The 18894-nt window shown below is 37.6% G+C and overlaps 1 protein-coding gene across 1 annotated transcript in view; it reads left to right on the top strand.

The window, feature by feature from the left end:
- LOC126237003 (regulating synaptic membrane exocytosis protein 2) overlaps positions 1 to 18894 on the top strand; it is a 1236422-nt gene that overhangs the window by 1114645 nt on the left and 102883 nt on the right. Inside the window, exon 24 of the mRNA XM_049946727.1 lies at positions 5915 to 6049. Coding sequence (XP_049802684.1) covers positions 5915 to 6049 — 135 coding nt within the window. The remainder of the gene's footprint in view (positions 1 to 5914; positions 6050 to 18894) is intronic.

The raw sequence follows: 18894 nt of genomic DNA on the forward strand, positions 1-18894 counted from the left end.
CTATACAATGGTGATGTTCTTGAGGACAATATTATAGAAATGGAAGAGAACGTAGACGAAGATGAAATAGGAGATATGATACTGCGCAAAGAGTTTGACAGAGCACTGAAAGATCTAAGTCAAAACAAGGCCCCGGGAGTAGACAACCTTCCATTAGAACTACTGACAGCCTTGGGAGAGCCAGGCCTAACAAAACTCCACAATCTTGTGAGCAAAATGTATGAGACAGGCGAAATACCCTCAGACTTCAAGAAGAATATAATAATTCCAATCCCAAAGAAAGCAGGTGTTGACAGATGTGAAAATTACCGAACTATCAGTTTAATAAGTCATGGCTGCAAAATACTAACGCGAATTCTCGCAGACGAATGGAAAAACTGGTAGAAGCTGACCTCGGGGAAGATCAGTTTGGATTCCATAGAAATGTTGTAACATGTAAGGCAGTATTGACCCTACAATTTATCTTAGAAAATAGATTAAGGAAAGGCAAACCTACGTATCTAGCATTTGTAGACTTAGAGAAAGCTTTTGACAATGTTGACTGGAATACTCTCTCTCAAATTCTGAAGGTGGCAGGGGTAAAATACAGGGAGCGAAAGGCTATTTACAATTTGTACAGAAACCAGATGGCAGTTATAAGAGTCGAGGGGCATGAAAGGGAAGCAGTGATTCGGAAGGGAGTGAGACAGGGTTGTAACCTATCCCCAATGTTATTCAATCTGTATATTGAGCAAACAGTAAAGGAAACAAAAGAAAGTTTGGAGTAGGAATTAAAATCCATGGAGAAGAAATAAAAACTATGAGGTTCAACGATGTCATTGTAATTCTGTCAGAGACAGCAAAGGACCTGGAAGAGCAGCTTAATGGAATGGACAATGTCTTGAAAGGAGGATATAAGGTGAACATCAACAAAAGCAAAATGAGGATAATGGAATGTAGTCAAATCAAATCAGGTGATGCTGTGGGAACTAGATTAGGAAATGAGATGCTTCAAGTAGTAAATGATTTTTGCTATTTGGGGAGCAAAATAACTGATTATGGTTGAAGTAGAGAGGGTATAAAATGTAGACTGGCAATGGCAAGAAAAGCGTTTCTGAAGAAGAGAAATTTGTTAACATTGAGTATAGATTTAAGTGTCAGGAAGTCGTTTCTGAAAGTATTTGTGTGGAGTGTAGCCATGTATGCAAGTGAAACGTGGATGATAAATAGTTTAGAGAAGAAGACAATAGAAGCTTTTGAAATGTGGTGCTACAGAAGAATGCTGAAGATTAGATGGGTAGATCACATAACTAACGAGGAGGTATTCAATAGAATTGGAGAGAAAATAAATTTTTGGCACAACTTGACTAGAAGAAGGGATATGTTGGTAGGGCATATTCTGAGGCATCGAGGGATCACCAATTTAGTATTGGAGGGCAGTGTGGAAGGTAAAAATCGTAGAGAGAGACCAAGAGATGAATACACTGAACAGATTCAGAAGGATGTAGGTTGCAGTAGGTACTGGGAGATGAAGAAGCTTGCACAGGATAGAGTAGCATGGAGAGCTGCATCAAACCAGTCTCTGGACAGAAGATCACAACAACAACAACAAGATGAGTGAAACTGCAATTTAGTGTAATATGCAGATTTTCATTGGGTAATGGTCCACATTAAGCCCAAGAGATCTAACTTTGACACAGAAGGGAGTGAAATACACTACATCTACATTCATACTTTGCAAACTATTATGAATTGCTTGGCAGAGAGTGCTTCCCACTGTACCATATATTAGAGTTTCTGGCCATTCTGTTCTCAGATGGAATGCTAGAAGTATGACTGCTTAAATAGCTCTCTCTGCATTGTAAGTAGTCTAATTTTAAATTTGTAGATGCTAAAAGTGTGATAAGTAAGGTGCTGTATTTTATTCCTAGACATCCTACTTAACATCGCTTCTGGGAACTCTGTACAGGCCTTCCCTGTTAGGCCTATTTGCTGTGGGTATTGCACATGTGACCAGTGTTCTAGGATAGGTCGCACAAGTGTTTTGTAAGCAACCTCGTTTCTAGTCTGACTAAATTTTTCCAGTATTCTACCATAAACCAAAGTCTATGCTCTCTATATCTATGACTGAGTCTATATGAACATTCTATTTCATGCCATCACAAATTAAAGTCCTGTGGTTATGGGATACTACAGTTTTTTCATTTTGTGAAGTTAACAATTTTAAATTCTGGTAGTGTAAAGTAAATTGCCAATCTTGGCACCACATTGAAATAATATCAGATTCCAACCAGATATTTATGTAACTTTTTCTGATAATACTTCCTTATAGATAACTACAGTACATCACCTGCAAAAAGACTGCTGCTGCTATTAATATTTTCAGTCAGATCATTAATAAATAACGTGTATAGTATGGTCCCTAATACAATTCCTTTAAATTACTTCTACATCTGTTGATGGCTCTGAATTTAAGGTCACAAGGAATGTCCACTGTACCATGACATCCTCAGTCCAGTCTCAAATTTCATTTGATATTCCATATGACCACACTTTCATTAATAAGTGTTGAGTACTGAGTCAAATCCTGTTTGTAAATAAAGAAATACTGCATCTAGCTGTTTGCCTTTATTTGTGTCTTTCAGGATGTCATGTAAGAAACGTACAATTCCAATTTTACATGGCCAGCATTTTCAAAATCTATGCTCGTTACCAGGAAGTTGTTATTCTCCAGAATGAGATATTCACTGTGCAGCATACTTTGCACTGATATGAAACTTCCTGGCAGATTAAAACTGTGTGCTGGACTGAGACTCACAGGAGAGCTTCTGTCAAGTTTGGAAGGTAGGAGACAAGATACTGGTGGAAGTAAAGCTGTGAGGATGGGGCATGAGTGATGCTTGGGTAGCTCAGATGGTAGAGCACTTGCCCACAAAAGGCAAAGACCCCGATTTCAAGTCTTGATCCAGCACACAGTTTTAATCTGCCAGGAAGTTTCATATTAGGTTGTTATTCTGTTCAAGATACTTTTTAATGCTCAGCACTAGATCCACAGTTATCCAACAGACGTATATCAATGATATTGGACAATATTTTCATGGATTGTCTTGTAGATAGGTCTGTCCTCTACTTTCTTCCTGCCTCTGGGCACAATTTCGGCAAGGGAGCTTCAGTATATTGTGATTACAAGAGCAACACCACTAACATCAATGTCTATATATCTCGTCTCCATAGTGTGCTACACTATTCCTGGATCATTTTTTGTTAAGGAACAGCTGGAAATGGAATTTAGAACTCCTGCTTTTGCTTTGCTGTCCTGAGTCATCCAGACCAAGTGAGATTGTTCAGTAGCAAGTCATTAGACTCAGAAATATGGCAGTTCAGTTTCCCGCCTGACCATTCAGATTTTGGTTTCTCATGGTTTTCCTAAATCATTTCAGGCAAATATCAGAAAGCTTTCTCTGAAAGGGCCATGTCTGGTTTCTTCCACATCCTTTCCTAATCTGAGCGTGTGCTGCATTTCTAATGACCTCATCATCAACAGGCTGTTAAACTCTTGTCTCGTATTTGTTCTGTGGTAGTCACTTTTTTCTTAGAAGTTTCTTTACATAAACTGTTAGCCATAGAGGGTCCTTCCCGTTATGAACTGTTCTACTAGGTACACATCTCTTGAGTGCTTGGTTGCATATTCTTCTGGAATTGAGCAACAGCTCTCTATATGCTCCTGCAAGAAAGACTCTATGACAGTCCACACACATAAAATAGAGTCTCTGATAGCAGTACTGTTAATGCAGATTTAAGTTGTTTCCCTTTGAATATTCCTGCTGTTCCACAGAAAATTTCTTCAATTCAATAATTAGAAACCTGTAAATGACCAACTTTCAGTTATATATATTTATTTACAAACGATACATTGATAATGTCCTTTATATACATTTTACATTGTAATACCTATGGTGAATGTTATCTCTGGAACATTTAACTGCTTAACAAAGTTTGTATCAACAGCATATAACACAGTGTGCATCTTTAAATCAAGTGTCATTTGCATCTCAAGATAGGAATGTATTGCCAGCATTTCCAGCATACGAGGTGCTATCCAAAGTTTTCGGGACTAGTACTGCCATCTGTTGAAAACCTTACCTTTGGACTAATGGTCACCATCACCCTCAAAGTAGTTCCCATCTGCATCCTGTTCTTTGAGGGTGTTTATCACTGCCAGCGATGCTTCTTAAATCCTCTCTAGAGTGTCGATCTGACGGCCTTTCAACTTGAGTTTCAGTTTTGGGAATAGCGCGAAGTCGCAAGGTGCCAAATCTGGCAAGTACAGTGGGTGGGATACAACCGCCATGTTGTTTTTTGTCAAAAAGGTCCTGGTAAGCAAGGATGTGTGACAGGGCATGTTGTTGTCAAGCAGCAGCCAGTTCCCTTGATGCCAAAGTTCAGGCCATCATCGCCGCACATTTTCACAGAGCCATTGCAAAAGATCACAGTAGTACATGGAATTCGTTGTTTGCTTGGATGGGATGAATTCTATGTGCAAAGTTCCTGTGGTATCAAAGAAAACAATGATCATGCTCTTCACTTTGCTCTTCACCTGTCTCTCTTTTTTGGGCCTTGGAGAGCCCAGGCTCTTCCACTTAAACACACACGTACGGCTCATGCTCTGTCCCCGAAACACTTGTTGAATCATTGCAAGGGTCTCTGTAGCACTTTTCCTGATATTCACACAGAATTTGATAAACACATCCTCCCAGCTGAATGCCACTCTGCACTCTGTCTCAGCAGATATGCAGATCTCGCCACCTAGCGGTGCAAAGATCTACTACTCCTACTTTCCAGATGGCAGCACCAGTCCCGAAAATTTTGGATTCCACCTCATACACCATACTGTTATTGAAGACATCACAGTAGCCATGGTCAATTTTTTGAATGTTATTTAAAATTTTGCAGTGGCATTAAATATGTAATTGATTTAACTGTTTTGTCTGCAGAGGAAACTTAAAAACATGGAGCTTTGTGTACTGTCTCAGTGAAAATTCACACAATGTGAAAGAGAATGTAATTTCTCATACATCAATAAAAATTTAATGTGATATGTATTTTAGTGAACTGTGGGACCACCTTCTTTTGTGGGAATACTGCCAGTAAACAGTTGTTTCTGAACTTCCTGGAAACCCTCTCCCAAATGCACCCAATGGTTCCTCAGTCCATGAAATCTCATCCACACCCATTACCTAGATTGAAATGCAATGACAAGCATTTCCACAAACAGCTGCACAAAGTGCACTCTGTGAAGACTTCTTTCTGTTCTTCTGTGATACCCATACAATATTTTCTTTGAGGTATTGCAAACAGCATGAAATTACACCAATGCTGTCATGGAAATTTGCGGATCTTGGCCATCCTATGCTGACTAGAGTTATGGTCATGTTAGCATTGCAGGGTACAGAATGATACCACCTGCATGTGTGAAAACACGGTCCTTAATAGTAATGACCCGCACCATTTATATATCAGTGTTATTAAGCCTGTTATGTGGCACAAGATAAAGAAAAGTACAGAAACAAAAGAGGAACAGATAGTTTAGTCTGTAAATGAAATTCAGGTGTTAATCTAATTTTACATTATGTATATGTTGTCTGCATATAGTCTCCCAAGACAATGAGTAATTTGACTGTCCATTACACTTTGATACAAAGACTTCTTAATCCATCTAATTTGCAACTGCAACTACTTAAGTGTGACTCCACTTACAGAAACTGGTTGTTCACCATTTAATTATGTCATCATTTTTGCTACACTGCTGTTAGTTTTCTTATGAATCACATTATCCTTAAATTTTTATTTGATAATGTAGATTCCTCAGTAAATAATACTAATCCACAATTAATGTCACTGAGTAAAAAAAATTTCTTTTATTTATATTTTTCAGGTGACTGTGTGGGGTGACTACGGGAGAATCGAGGGCAAGAAAGTTTTCATGGGCGTTGCTCAGATAATGTTGGATGACCTGAATCTGTCCAACATTGTGATTGGCTGGTACAAGTTGTTTGGAACCACATCATTGGTTAGTGGGCCCCCTTCGCTCGGCCTGTCTCGACGCAGCTCCCTAGCTAGCCTAGATTCCCTCACTAGTCACTAGCCTCTAGAGGAGAGACCCTTTCCCCACTGAGCATTTCCTGACTGCACTTCTGTACTGCCTGACTGCCCAATGATGCCCCAGTTCACACATCAAACAGAAAAGAAAAGAAAAAAGTTAAAGCCTGGTGTTGATGCAGATGATGAGTTGATGGTGATACAGCAGCTAACTGATTTTTGAAAACAGTAGGTATTAACAATCACCACTTTCCAAAATTTCATTGTGCCAGTACTATAAATATATAAACTGATCTCATTTATTTACGTGTAAACTGAAAAGTATGAATTTTTTAAAATAAATAATTGCTTTTAAATATCATTCAGTCCACTGATTTGGCTTTGAAGAGTAAGAAATAGAAATTTCCTCTTATGAAACTGATTTTATGAAAAACTGTTTTGGAGAAAATTCCATCAATGATGGTGAATGAATACCATTTTTTTCAACTAATTTTGATAGCTATCTCATTTTTAGCAATTCTGGGACTCATACTTCCAAAATTATTTCATTTATTTTAAACCTATCTTTCCTAAAAGATTTCTCCTTTTACCCATGTATTTAAATTCCTGCAATACTGGGAGAGCAACTAGCTTCAGCTACTAATTTTAAATTAAAGACTTATCTTGTTAGAAATGATGGTCTGAGTTACGATAGTTTGCTACTCACCAAATACAGGAGGCACTGAGCAGCAGATAGGCACTTAAAAGCAGGATAAGTCCTTCATTAGACTTGGAAAAACACACACACACATTCATACCCACATAACTCAATGCACGTGCCACTTTCATCTCTGTGCACTGAAACTGAAGATGACAGTGGCTATATTGTGTGTATGAATGAGTGGGTGTTTTTTCTAAATCTGAAGAACAATTTTATCCATTATCTTAGTGTACTTTTAAATGCCCTGTTATCTGTGCCCATCTGCCACTCAATGCTTCCTCTGTGTGGTAAACAGCAATCTAACTTAATTCATATCATCTCTGATTTTTCCTTTTTTCGTCATCTTATTAAAAACTTAGATAGGAATAGCGAACAACTAAATTTAGTTTGGCACTACTGCAGTGAGCAGTAATTTGTAATTCATGTACTTTAATATTAAAATAATAGCATGTGAGTAATCTTCACCTTTCTGTGCCAGCCTGGTAATTTACTTAATGAACATGCAAAATGAAAAGAGAGTAGAGTCTAGCTTTGTAAATGATCAATTTAATTTGCTCTTAATGACTGTGGCAATAAACTTCCTCATCATTAAATATTTAGAGACTCAGATGAGTCTGTGTAATATGAGAAAAGAGAACTTTATAAATCATTGCTCTGCATAGAAAGTTGCTTATTTTAGCAGCTCCTCAGGAAATTGTGCTGGAACATACATGTTTTTTAAAATTTACCTTAATCAAACTCTTGTGCCCTTTACTGTCCAGTTAACACACTACATGAAGCTGATTTCATTATTAATATTATGAAAAGGAAAGTTGCTATTCTCCATATAGTGGAGCTGCTGAGTTGCAGATAGCCACAGCATAAAGACCATCACAATATAAACTTTTGGCCAACAAGGTCTTTGTCGAGAATGGACAACACACACACACACACACACACACACACACACACACACACACACACACACACACACACACAGCCTCTGGCAGCTGAAGCCACTGCCATTTGGTGAGTAGCAGTTTTCCTTTTCATAATATTGTTACATTCCATCCTGGATTTTTGATAGTCTGCTTTATTATTAATGTGCTTTTATTTTATTTTTAACATCTATATGAGATGATATTATTGCATGCTTTCTTTACTTACTACAAAAATTTTTAGGCTGCAGCATGAATTTGCTGAGATCTAAAAAGAGGATAACTCTGATAAATATCTTAAAGAAATGTTGAATAGCTAAACCAAGAGTTATGGTGCCTATTAACCAAGTGTATTGGATTTTATGTCTAGAAATTTCATTACCATAGAAATGTTACACTAACATTTCACTGTTACCTTTTTCATCTTTACTGATAACCTCAGTGTTGAGCACCCTGAAACTCATTCCTCCTTTCTTTTTCATTTTGGATGTTCATCCTCATAATTTGTCAGTGAAATTAAGATGAATACTATAAGTCATCAGTGAATGTTTTCTGGCATTGATGTACTTGTATTTAGGACTCATCTGCTTGCAGGCCTCTCATATCAAAAGCCAATATTATAGTTTTGTTAGATCATTCTAAGTTTACAGTGCCTCATTTATATGTCTTAAGTAGAATACGGTGCCAATAGTTGGTACTTGATGGATGCCACATCTGAAGTTTCCCCGTTCTAAAGTTAGTGTAAGAATAACTTAAAATAACCCTCTATATTCTGCTGTTCAGTCTTGCAAGATGAATATCATTTAACAGCATAGTTTCCAGACTTGTCTAATAATTTTTTCCATTTCGTTCCTTCAGAATTTTATTATTGCAACACATGGAAAGTTTCACTGCAGGATTTCAATTATAGAAGTTAAATGAAAATGCCACATATAAATTACTGTACATTTCCTGAATGTATATTCAGTTGCAACCTATTATCCAATTATTTTTCAGAAACCTAATAGGAAAGGTATTGACATGTTTTATGGTAATATTTAGCTGCCTCCACATTTGGAGACAGGTGATAGTACCACATGTTCCATAGTACCTAGTAATACAACCTACATCCATAGTTTACTATTATAGGTAGTTCTATGTATGGCCTATCACATCTTAAAAATATGCTAATAATCTGCTGAATACATCTCTCTAGACAAAACACTTACAGCACTAATTTCCATTAAACTGTACTTTCTCATAATTATCTGTGTAATTATGTACTAAGAAATGAGGAGATTTACATATATATCAACAGTCTGTATTAGTAAATGTGTTTTAGCTGTCAACCGTTACATGACATGGAAATTCCAGAATTCTTTTGTGCATGTGCACAGGTCTTTGTATGGGGAATTACTGCTTAGTTTGGACTCAACCATTCCCTTCTTTCTCTTATGTTAGCATAGAGACACAGTTTCTCATCAACAGTAATGTTACAGAATAGGAAAGATAAGTGCTGTTCACTAGCTAGTAGATGATGACCAAGTAGAGATGCACGTGTGGTCATCCACCGATTTTTGTGATTTAGGCTTACAGCATGGGGTACACATACACCCAATTTTTGAAAATGTTACATGCTGATAGAATGATCACAGTTCATCACATGTGCCAGTTCTTGAGTACACTGACAGTCATTGTGTATTAATGCATTTAAACAATTTTCATCAAAGGTCTTCCTGAACACGGAGATTCACTAATGTCAAAACAATCCTCCTTAAAAAACAGAAAACTATGTCAAAACAATCCTACTTTAAAAAAAACAGAAAACCATTTGCTTATCATTCTGTGTCCAGTGACATTATCCCCATACATGGAGCATATGTTTTTGGCTGCCTCCACTCTTGTCAACCTTCTATTGAACTCAGACATAAGAATGTGTCAGAAATGTTCCAATTCTCAACTTGGCACTCCATTTTTTTGCATTCACAGCTCCAGTCACTATCTCCAAATGACAAAATGACAATATATAAACTCAAATAGAAACAGTGAATTACAAATAAAAATGAAAGTTGAGAAATAAACACATAGTATCCAGAATACCAACATCAAAAACCAACCCAGTAATTAATTAAGAATTCATATCCAGAATCACCCTTTCTAAGATTTTACATGCACCTGGAAGAATGATGGAATCAATTGTATTCAATTATATAGTTGATGTGTAAGCCTTTTACAATACTCACACTTTTTTATATAATTTAAGATATAATACATCACATTTTATCCTCAAATTTACTCTCTCTCTCTCTCTTGCTGTGTGTGTGTGTGTGTGTGTGTGTGTGTGTGTGTGTGTGTGTGTGGAGGGGGCAGGGGGGGGGGGGAGTTGTTGGGTGAGTGGGTGGGTGTTTCTTCCTCTGCTGGCTCAGCAAGTAAAGTACAGTCTTTTATGCCTTCTCCCTTCATCGGCCTTTGGCTATTAGGCGAAGGTTGCTGACAATGCCAGTTACTTTCAGTATTGCTGCAGTGGCTGAAGACTGCTATCCACTAATCATTACTTGCCATGCCATACATTAATCAAAAAAAATCATGCAAACAAACTATTTTATCCCCCCTGTTATAACACAATTTATGAAATCATTGCTTATTGGCATTCACTGCTGCAACACTTCTGTCATGAATTGTTGTTGCACGAATTAACTCCCCCTACAGCACAATGATTCAGGGTATTATATCTGTTGTAACTTGTTGTCTTTTCAGTTGTGTCAGTTCATACATCCCACTCATAACTGAGTCATTATGTTTATAATTAACTGTTAACATCATAACTTTTCAGCCTGATATATTTTCATTCTACTCAGAGTTAACGCACTTCTTTGAAAACATTCACATTTGTTGTATCTTCAGTATTTCCTAACATTTCAACACCACTGACTGGTTGCTTTTAATTGCAACACATTTATATTTGTATTCAATACCATGGAGCCTCTTGTCATTCTTGTTTTACTCCCACTGTATGATCACAGGAAACTAAATATTTAAACTACACTTGTGGTACCATCTAGATTTATTATATATTACAGCAGCTGCCCTACCAAGAGCTGAAAATTTGACCCTTATGTATTGGGCACACCAGTCTCTAATTGACAGTTAATCACCCATTTTAATGCATTAGCTTGCTTTTTATATGTCACTTGTCATGACTAGTCATTTTTGTGATTCTTTCTTTGGACATTTTTATCTGTGTTCTTTAGTAGTATATTGAGCACTAATATACCGGGTTGTTATAATTAAAGTGCAGGTACTCCCAGAGGTGTAATTTTGACTGTAATTATCATATGGCAGCAAAACTTAGTGGAAATTATAATGTGTTAATGCAGAATTGATTTACGCTGCGAAGAAAATTAGTTCTAGTTTTGGCCACAAGGTGTAAATCTGACACTGCGAATGTAAGAAAGACATTTAGAAATGTTTCTGTATGTAATGAATTAGTAATGGGACATGAGCAGAAGAGGGCAAACAAGTGAGTAAAGCATGATGTTGATTTTATTATTAAATGCTGCTCACACAATTAGTTCAGTATGAGCACTGGAGACGTCGACAAGGTGCTGCATCTATAAAATGATGTTGCTCATAGCAGTTTCAGTGGAATCTGAGCAGCATGTTTCTGTTCCTGTTCCTGTATATTGGCCTTCAGATCAGGTACACACTGAACATGTCCTGGTAAACACATTCTTTTAGGTATCACCAGAGCCAAAAGTCACAAGGATTCAGAACAAGTGATCTTGCAGTCATGCATCTGGAAAAGCTCTGGAGACAACACATTTTTGGAAGCTTGCATTAAGAAGATCTTTCACTGGGCAAGCGACATGAGGTGTTGCCCCATCTTATATGAAAACCATGGTTTCCACACAGTTGCACTCTTCAAAACCAGAAATCACTTGCTATACAATTAGGTCTCAATAAAATGTTGATGTCACAGTACACCTGACTGGCCCTCTGATGTATACTCTTCAAGGAAGAATAGATCAAGAATAATTGTGTTTGTGCGTCCATACCACACAGTCACATATAGCGAGTGCAATGGCTTTTCACGCACAACATATACAACTATACCCAAAATTCGACAGTTCTTCCTGTAGTGTAAAATGTGCCATGTCACATTATATAATACTGCCTGGCCACATGTCATCAACGATGACCCATGCCAGAAACCAAAGAACAAATTCAAAATGTTGCTGCAGATAGTGGAGTTTCATTGGCTGCACTGTCTGGATCTTATACTCTGGATCTTATACAGGTACCAGTGGAAAATAGACCACAGCAAAGAGACCACAGAATTTTCTGTACTGCTCACCATGGCATTGGCAATTCTCGTGGCACTGAACAAGCTACCAGGGCACATGCTGCATGGTCAGTTACAGCAACAGCACTCTCCTCAATAACGTCTACTGGGAAAAGATGCCTTCCTCTTCCATGTGCCACACCAAACTCATCCTTGATTTTGAATTTCATTATCATCTTATTTAAACCATTTAACGACATTGGGCCTCTCCTCAGACCTTTCAGTCAGTGATATTTTCTCAGTGGAGCACTGTAATTGCTGTTGTTCACATAAAATAGTTTCACTAACAGCGCACAGTCTCTCCTCTCAATAGCCATAATGTTCACTCATGTTATAGCTTGTCAAATGACATTGTGAATGTCATATCTTCATATAAACATTGCACAGATTTGCCAGGTGCCAATGTGCATCCCGTGTACACAACTGGATCTCACTGTTTTTCCAGTGTCAAACAGTCCTGCCTTAACGCATTAGCCTGTATATCAAGTTTTGCTGACTTATGGTGATCGCAGCCCACACTGGATCTCCATGTGTATATAACCCAGTGTATGTATATGCTGCACTTATGGTTTTATAATTTATTTTCTATGTCTTTAGCAATTTATTACACTATGATTCTCTTTCACTTCACATCGTGCTGCAGAACTCATGGGTTCATCTATATTCCACATGTATAATTAACTAAGAGCTAACATTTTATTTTGGTTCTTCCAATTATCTAATTCACATATTCTTTGCTCTTCTGCAGTCTCTGTCTACCCATCAGAATTAACTTGCTGTTAACACCGCACTGCAGCAGAATTCAGAACTACATAAGATTGTATTAGGTTACGGTAGTATCTTAATGAGAATTTGTTAAGTATTCATGTGTAATAATATTACTCTAGCAGAACGAATTATTCATTATTTTGTGTTAATTTTCTTCCTATATTTAGCCTTACATTACTATTTTGCTGATTTAGTGTAATTTATGTAATCTTTCTCTAGTTAGAATGTCATATATGTCTTCCTTTCACATCAGTCCTGTGATCTTAATTCATTGATAATGATTTCATAACCAAACTTGGCTTCAGCTTATTCATATTTAACTAATGCACACACCAAGCTCACTAACAAACTATGAAACAAATCTTTTCAATAATATATATCTCCCTTCCACCAACCTAAACTAAATGAGTCTCTCGGAATGTTTTGTTGTCTAGGCAAAACATTACCATTTTTGTAACTTCAGTTTACTTTTTTATTACTGCAAGACAATTAACCCACATCATAGAGTATGGCACATACATTGAGTGTAACTTCTTAGTTACATCAATTATTATTCAGAGACTCACGTGGTCAGCTTGGTTTATTGTGTACAACTATAAAACACTGTGACATACCTGGTCATAAATCAGCTTGTAGTTCCTTGATAACAGGGATAATTGACTGAAAATGTGGGTGTGTATAGCAATATTGGTATCCAGTTATATGGTCGACACATACACACACGCACACAGACACACACACACACACACACACACACACACACACACATTTGGTTTCACAGTTCTTACTTCAATGAACATCAGACCCCCCCTCACTGAGTTAGTTATGGCCAGTCCTTGTCGTAATTATGTAATTAAGTCTCATTTACTAGGTACGCTCATACTGCACCTTCTAATTATATGACAATAGTCATGGTGCAGTATAACCAAATAAACCTACAAAAATCTCACTCAGATGAGCAATATGTATGGCAGTTATATATTAAAGTTACCAGCAATCATTTTTAATTGCCCTTCTTCATTGTCCATCTTCTTATTCACAACACATCATTGCACTGTTACATTATTCCAGTTCTGATTGACACGGTTTCCACTCTCAAAATCTTGGAACAGACTTAACTTAAAAATGGCTTCAGGCCCAGTGCATATACAGGGTGCCCATAAAGTAAGTATCCATTTTCATTTTCCAGATGTGCTACAACAAAATAAATATTATATTTAGAGAGAGTAGCTAATACTGTTCAACATGTCCACCTTCATTGGCAACACACTGTTCCCATCACCTTGTGGTTGCGTGGAACACGTGCTGTAACATTTGAGGGGGTTATTAGCAAGCATGCCTCTCATATTTGCCATTTCAGTTTATTCAAATGTGTCACCCTGGTAGCGTAAACTCAGCTCTTGATGAAACCCCACCAAAAAAGTCCAGAGGAGTGAAGTTGAGGGAGCAAGCAGACCACATGCGACCTGCAACTCTTCCTATCCACTTGTTAGGGAAGATCTCATTCAGGTAGTCCCAGACAATGTTTGCATAGTGGGGTGGTGCCTCATCTTGTTGGTACATGACAGAGGCAAGGATACCATCCTGTTCCAATTGTGGCTCCAAGAACAACTGCAGTATGTCCAGGTAGGTTGCTCTGGTAATTGTCTTTTCAGCAAACACAAACGGCCCATAGATCCCATCTTTCATGAGACCAAGCCACACATTGACTTTGGGAGAGTCCCTTTGCCACTCAGTGCATTCATGAGGTTGCCCTTCTGCCCAGATCCGGCAGTTGTGTTAGTTGATGATGACGCAGATATGAAATGTTGCCTCATCGCTGAACATAATGTGATTCATCAGGTCCTCCTCGGCTACAGCCTCCAACACATCAGGACACATAGCTGCTCATGTCGCATGGTCTTCATCCTCTAGCTGGTGAAACACCTGGATATGATATGCCTTCATTTTAAGCACTTTCCACACTGTGGATTTTGGCATGGATAGTTCACGACCCAGCTGGCAGGTAGATGTCATTGGACTTCTTTTGATAGCTTCCTTCACACACTATACAGATTGTGGGCTGACCGGTAGTCACCCAGTGTGTCTCTCATCAGCTACAGAGCCTGCACACCAGAATTTGTTGATGAGCTTCTGAATGGCAAGTCTTGTAGGGGCATCTTTCTGATACATTCTCTCAAACAGCCTCTGGAGCTCAGCATAGGTTTCACCACATAAATGATGTTCCAGAATTGTGATGTCTCTTCACGGTACCTGCAACAGAAATAATCCACATGTACGTTTTCTGCAAAATGGATACTTACTTTATGGGCACCCTGTATAGCTTTGCAAAGACGTCCCTCATACATTAAGAAATGTTATATGAATCTGTGTGCCTTTTTATATGAATCTGTGTGCCTTTGTCTGAGAATATTTCTCTGTCAGTGGGCTTATTCATTTTTATTTTCTGATTATTGTGTCCAAAAACTCCCTTTAACTCTATCCATACCCCTGTCACAATGAGAATAATTGGCAAACTTGTAATTAGTTTTCTTTTGCCTTTCAAACGTGGGCGCTTTTGAATTTTCCTGTGTTCTATTCCTTTGTACATGTTCTATATTTATCCTTAATACTCTTTAGTTTTGGGCCCTTTAATGCTATTGCTTTGGGGTGTTTCATTTCTAATACTTCCCATGTCCCATAGATCTGACTGCTGAAATTTTTACACTTCATCTGTAATTTATCGTTATGCTCTTGTGCTTGAGCCATAACCAAGTTCCCTACCTCAAAAACAGGAAGTCTCAAAGTTTTATTATGTGCATTTAATCTTGTGTTTATGCTTTGTTTGAGGCGTTGTCCTACTATCTCCTCCATTAATAGGCTTTCCTCAATTACATTGTGGTGGCCGTTTTAATTTACTTATCAGTGACATTACAGGGGACAGTTTTCCAATAACTGCCCCATTTGTGAATCCTGTACTTATGTGTGGTCACTCATTTAATAGTGTTTCAAATTCCGTAACTTTTTGTCTCCACATACTGTGCCTATTTGTACAATATGTCTGACATAACCATCCTGTCTCCTTCATTATACCTTCAATGGGATGTCTGTGGGTGAAATCTCAAAATTTTTATATGCTTCACTCCTTGTTCCTCTACAAACTTCCTAAATTTTCCACAGGTAAACTGACTTTGAATTATATACCAATTTTAGACCAGCATTCGACTATTTCCAGGATATATTCAGCTCCTCCCTTTCGTTTCGGTAACTGGTCATAATTGTCAGGGGCACACAGACCCGACATACATTTGTGAATTATGGGAAAAGCATCATTGACCCACGGTGTCCGAGGTCAAAAGTCCTTTGTCATACCAGACAAGTCCTGATCTGGGTTTTCACTGTCCTGCCCAGACTTTTACAAAGAAAGAAATTATTCATTTGCATAAAGGACTCTTTTTTCCCAAAATATCCTTACCCAGAATGGATATAGTGAATTATTCAATGTCATAATTGCTGAGGTACACAGATTCTCCACCAATTATGCTGCACATTGCTCCTCCAGTATAAAATGTTGTCCCATGACTACTTTTCTCACCTGCCCCTTCACTACATTTTAGGGCTTGTTTTATCTTACATGGGTAGGGTTCTTTATCTTGTTCCTGCATAAGCACTTTAGCTAATTCTCCCTCATTAATGTCTTTCAATCCATACTCCAAAAAATAAATGTGAAAGATTTTCCATTCCTGGTGACACTGTAGTGATTTATATCCATTAATAAAGAAAGTGCTTTATGATCAGTGTGTGCTATTTTTTTTGTTTTCAGCTTAGAGGTACAAAAATTGTTGGAATTGCCACACTATTGTAAGAACTTATTTTTCTATAACTGTGTCAGAAGACATTTTAAAAATCTTGTTAAGTTTTGGGTCGTGTAAAACGTTTGCCCTTCTCAATGTTCTCTGTATATTACAAATGCTTCCCTTTGTAAGCCACCCCATGTCCACTTGGTTTCTTGTTCTAGCAGTCTTATAATCTCAGGATATATTACACTAATTCCAGGCAAATAGCGACTGTAGAAATCCACCATCCCTAAAAGTGATTTCAGTTGTTTCCTGGAACTCACATAAGGACACTTTACAATAGCTTCGGTCCATTTAGGATTGGGTCTTATTCCCTCACTGTTTACTATATGTCCTAGATATTTGACCTCTGGTTCCCTGAAGGAGAACATACTTAATTTTATTTGAGAAAAGTTATTGATCTAATACTTCTGTTAGAATTGCTTTGTGTTCTGTCTGTGTTTTTGCAACAATCATTACATTGTCTACATACACCAAGATCTTTTTCAACAACTTAGGACAGTCTTTGGTCTAATGCCTTCGCAAATATGCTTACTGACGCATTTAAGCTGAAAGGCAAAATGGTGCAATGGTATGAATGATCATCATAAAGAAATGCTGTTAGGGGCCTCGAATCCATGTGAAGATGGACTTGACGGTAACCAGCCACTAAACTCATACAATTAACATATTCCAGCTCCTTTATCTTAGCTAAAATTTTCTTGCTTGGTAAAGGTCCGACTCTTCCCATTTGTACATATTGATTCAATATGCACATATAAGAACTAATCTCTTGTTTCCATATTGTTTCTCAACAAACAAGAAATGTTTTTCGTAAGACTGTCTGACCTTTGTATAACACCGTGTGTCAACATATTATTAGATTCTTTGGTAGCAGGCTTTTTCAGGGCCAGCAGTATGAGATAGGATTTAACAAAAAATGGTTTTTTTTTTCTTTGAACTTCAACTTATACTTGTAACCTTTGGTGACCCTGGTTGGTCTGAAAAAACTTTTTTTTAACATTTCAATATTTCCGGTAGTTCTTCTTTCTCAGAATCTCTCCATAACCCTCTAGTTTGTACCTTTTCTTCAGTTCATTTCTCCAAGTCAGTTTCAACTTCTGTTATAGGAGGTGACCATCTATTATGTCTGTCCAAACTTTCTACACATATATTTGCAAAAATTGTAATCTCACCTGTTCCATGTCTTCATTTTGACCCAGTGGCAAATACAGAAAACCTCAAGAAGGGGGCACTAAAGATATCTTGAGATACCTTTACTTTTACCATAATAAAAAATAATCAAACCACATGCAAAGTGTAAGAAAGTTTTATTTAAACTGATTATACGTATTTAGAAAAATGGCTCTGAGCACTATGCGACTTAACTTCTGAGGTCATCAGTCGCCTAGAACGTAGAACTAATTAAACCTAACTAACCTAAGGACATCACACACATCCATGCCCGAGGCAGGATTCGAACCTGCGACCGTAGTGGTCACTCGGCTCCAGACTGTAGCGCCCAAAACCGCACAGCCACTCCGGCCGGCTGATTATACGTATTTAGAAGACAATGCCATCTTATGACATAAAAATTGTGGTTCCCTTCCTTAAATGATGAATTCTGTGCACCTATTCTTCCTGGCAAATTGGTTAATTACATCGTCAATAGGACAAGCAATGTCAGGGTGAGTGTTCAACAGAGCTCAGCCATTAAGTCGATCCTTCTTCATTGTCTTTGTATGCTGCTATGTTGAAAAACTTCTTTCTACTGTAGCAATAGATGTAGATAGACAAGCAAATATTTTATACAGCATGTGCGAAGGAGGATAGTCACATCTAGGACAAGCAGACAATGCTTGCATAACAGAATCATGATCATTAAGGTCATTTCTGATTGTTTGCTTGTATTGAAGAATCTCTCCCATTAGTCTCTTTTTAATCACAAATAGTGATTTTTCTTCATGAATACTGTTCAGTTAAGCACTGATTCAATTTATGTGCCAAATCATTACCGTCATGTTTCAGTAGTTGTGAGGGCAAAAGTATGTTGAATTTTAAATGATAAATATTTTCTTCAGCAAAACATCCTCTCATGTCATTCATAATATGGTCCAGTGTTGGAATCGAAACAGTTCTTTTCCCACATGTCCTAGCATCATCTTTAAGATCGCAGTTGTCCCTGTGTCTTTGTTGCCTGTAAGATGAGGAAGACTCATCTCCACATCTAACTCTTCCACTACTGTCTTCGCCTCAACAATAGGAGCAAAGTGGCTATCAGCATTAGCTCTCATG

This window comes from Schistocerca nitens, chromosome 2, assembly GCF_023898315.1.
Source record: "Schistocerca nitens isolate TAMUIC-IGC-003100 chromosome 2, iqSchNite1.1, whole genome shotgun sequence".
NCBI lineage: Eukaryota > Metazoa > Arthropoda > Insecta > Orthoptera > Acrididae > Schistocerca > Schistocerca nitens.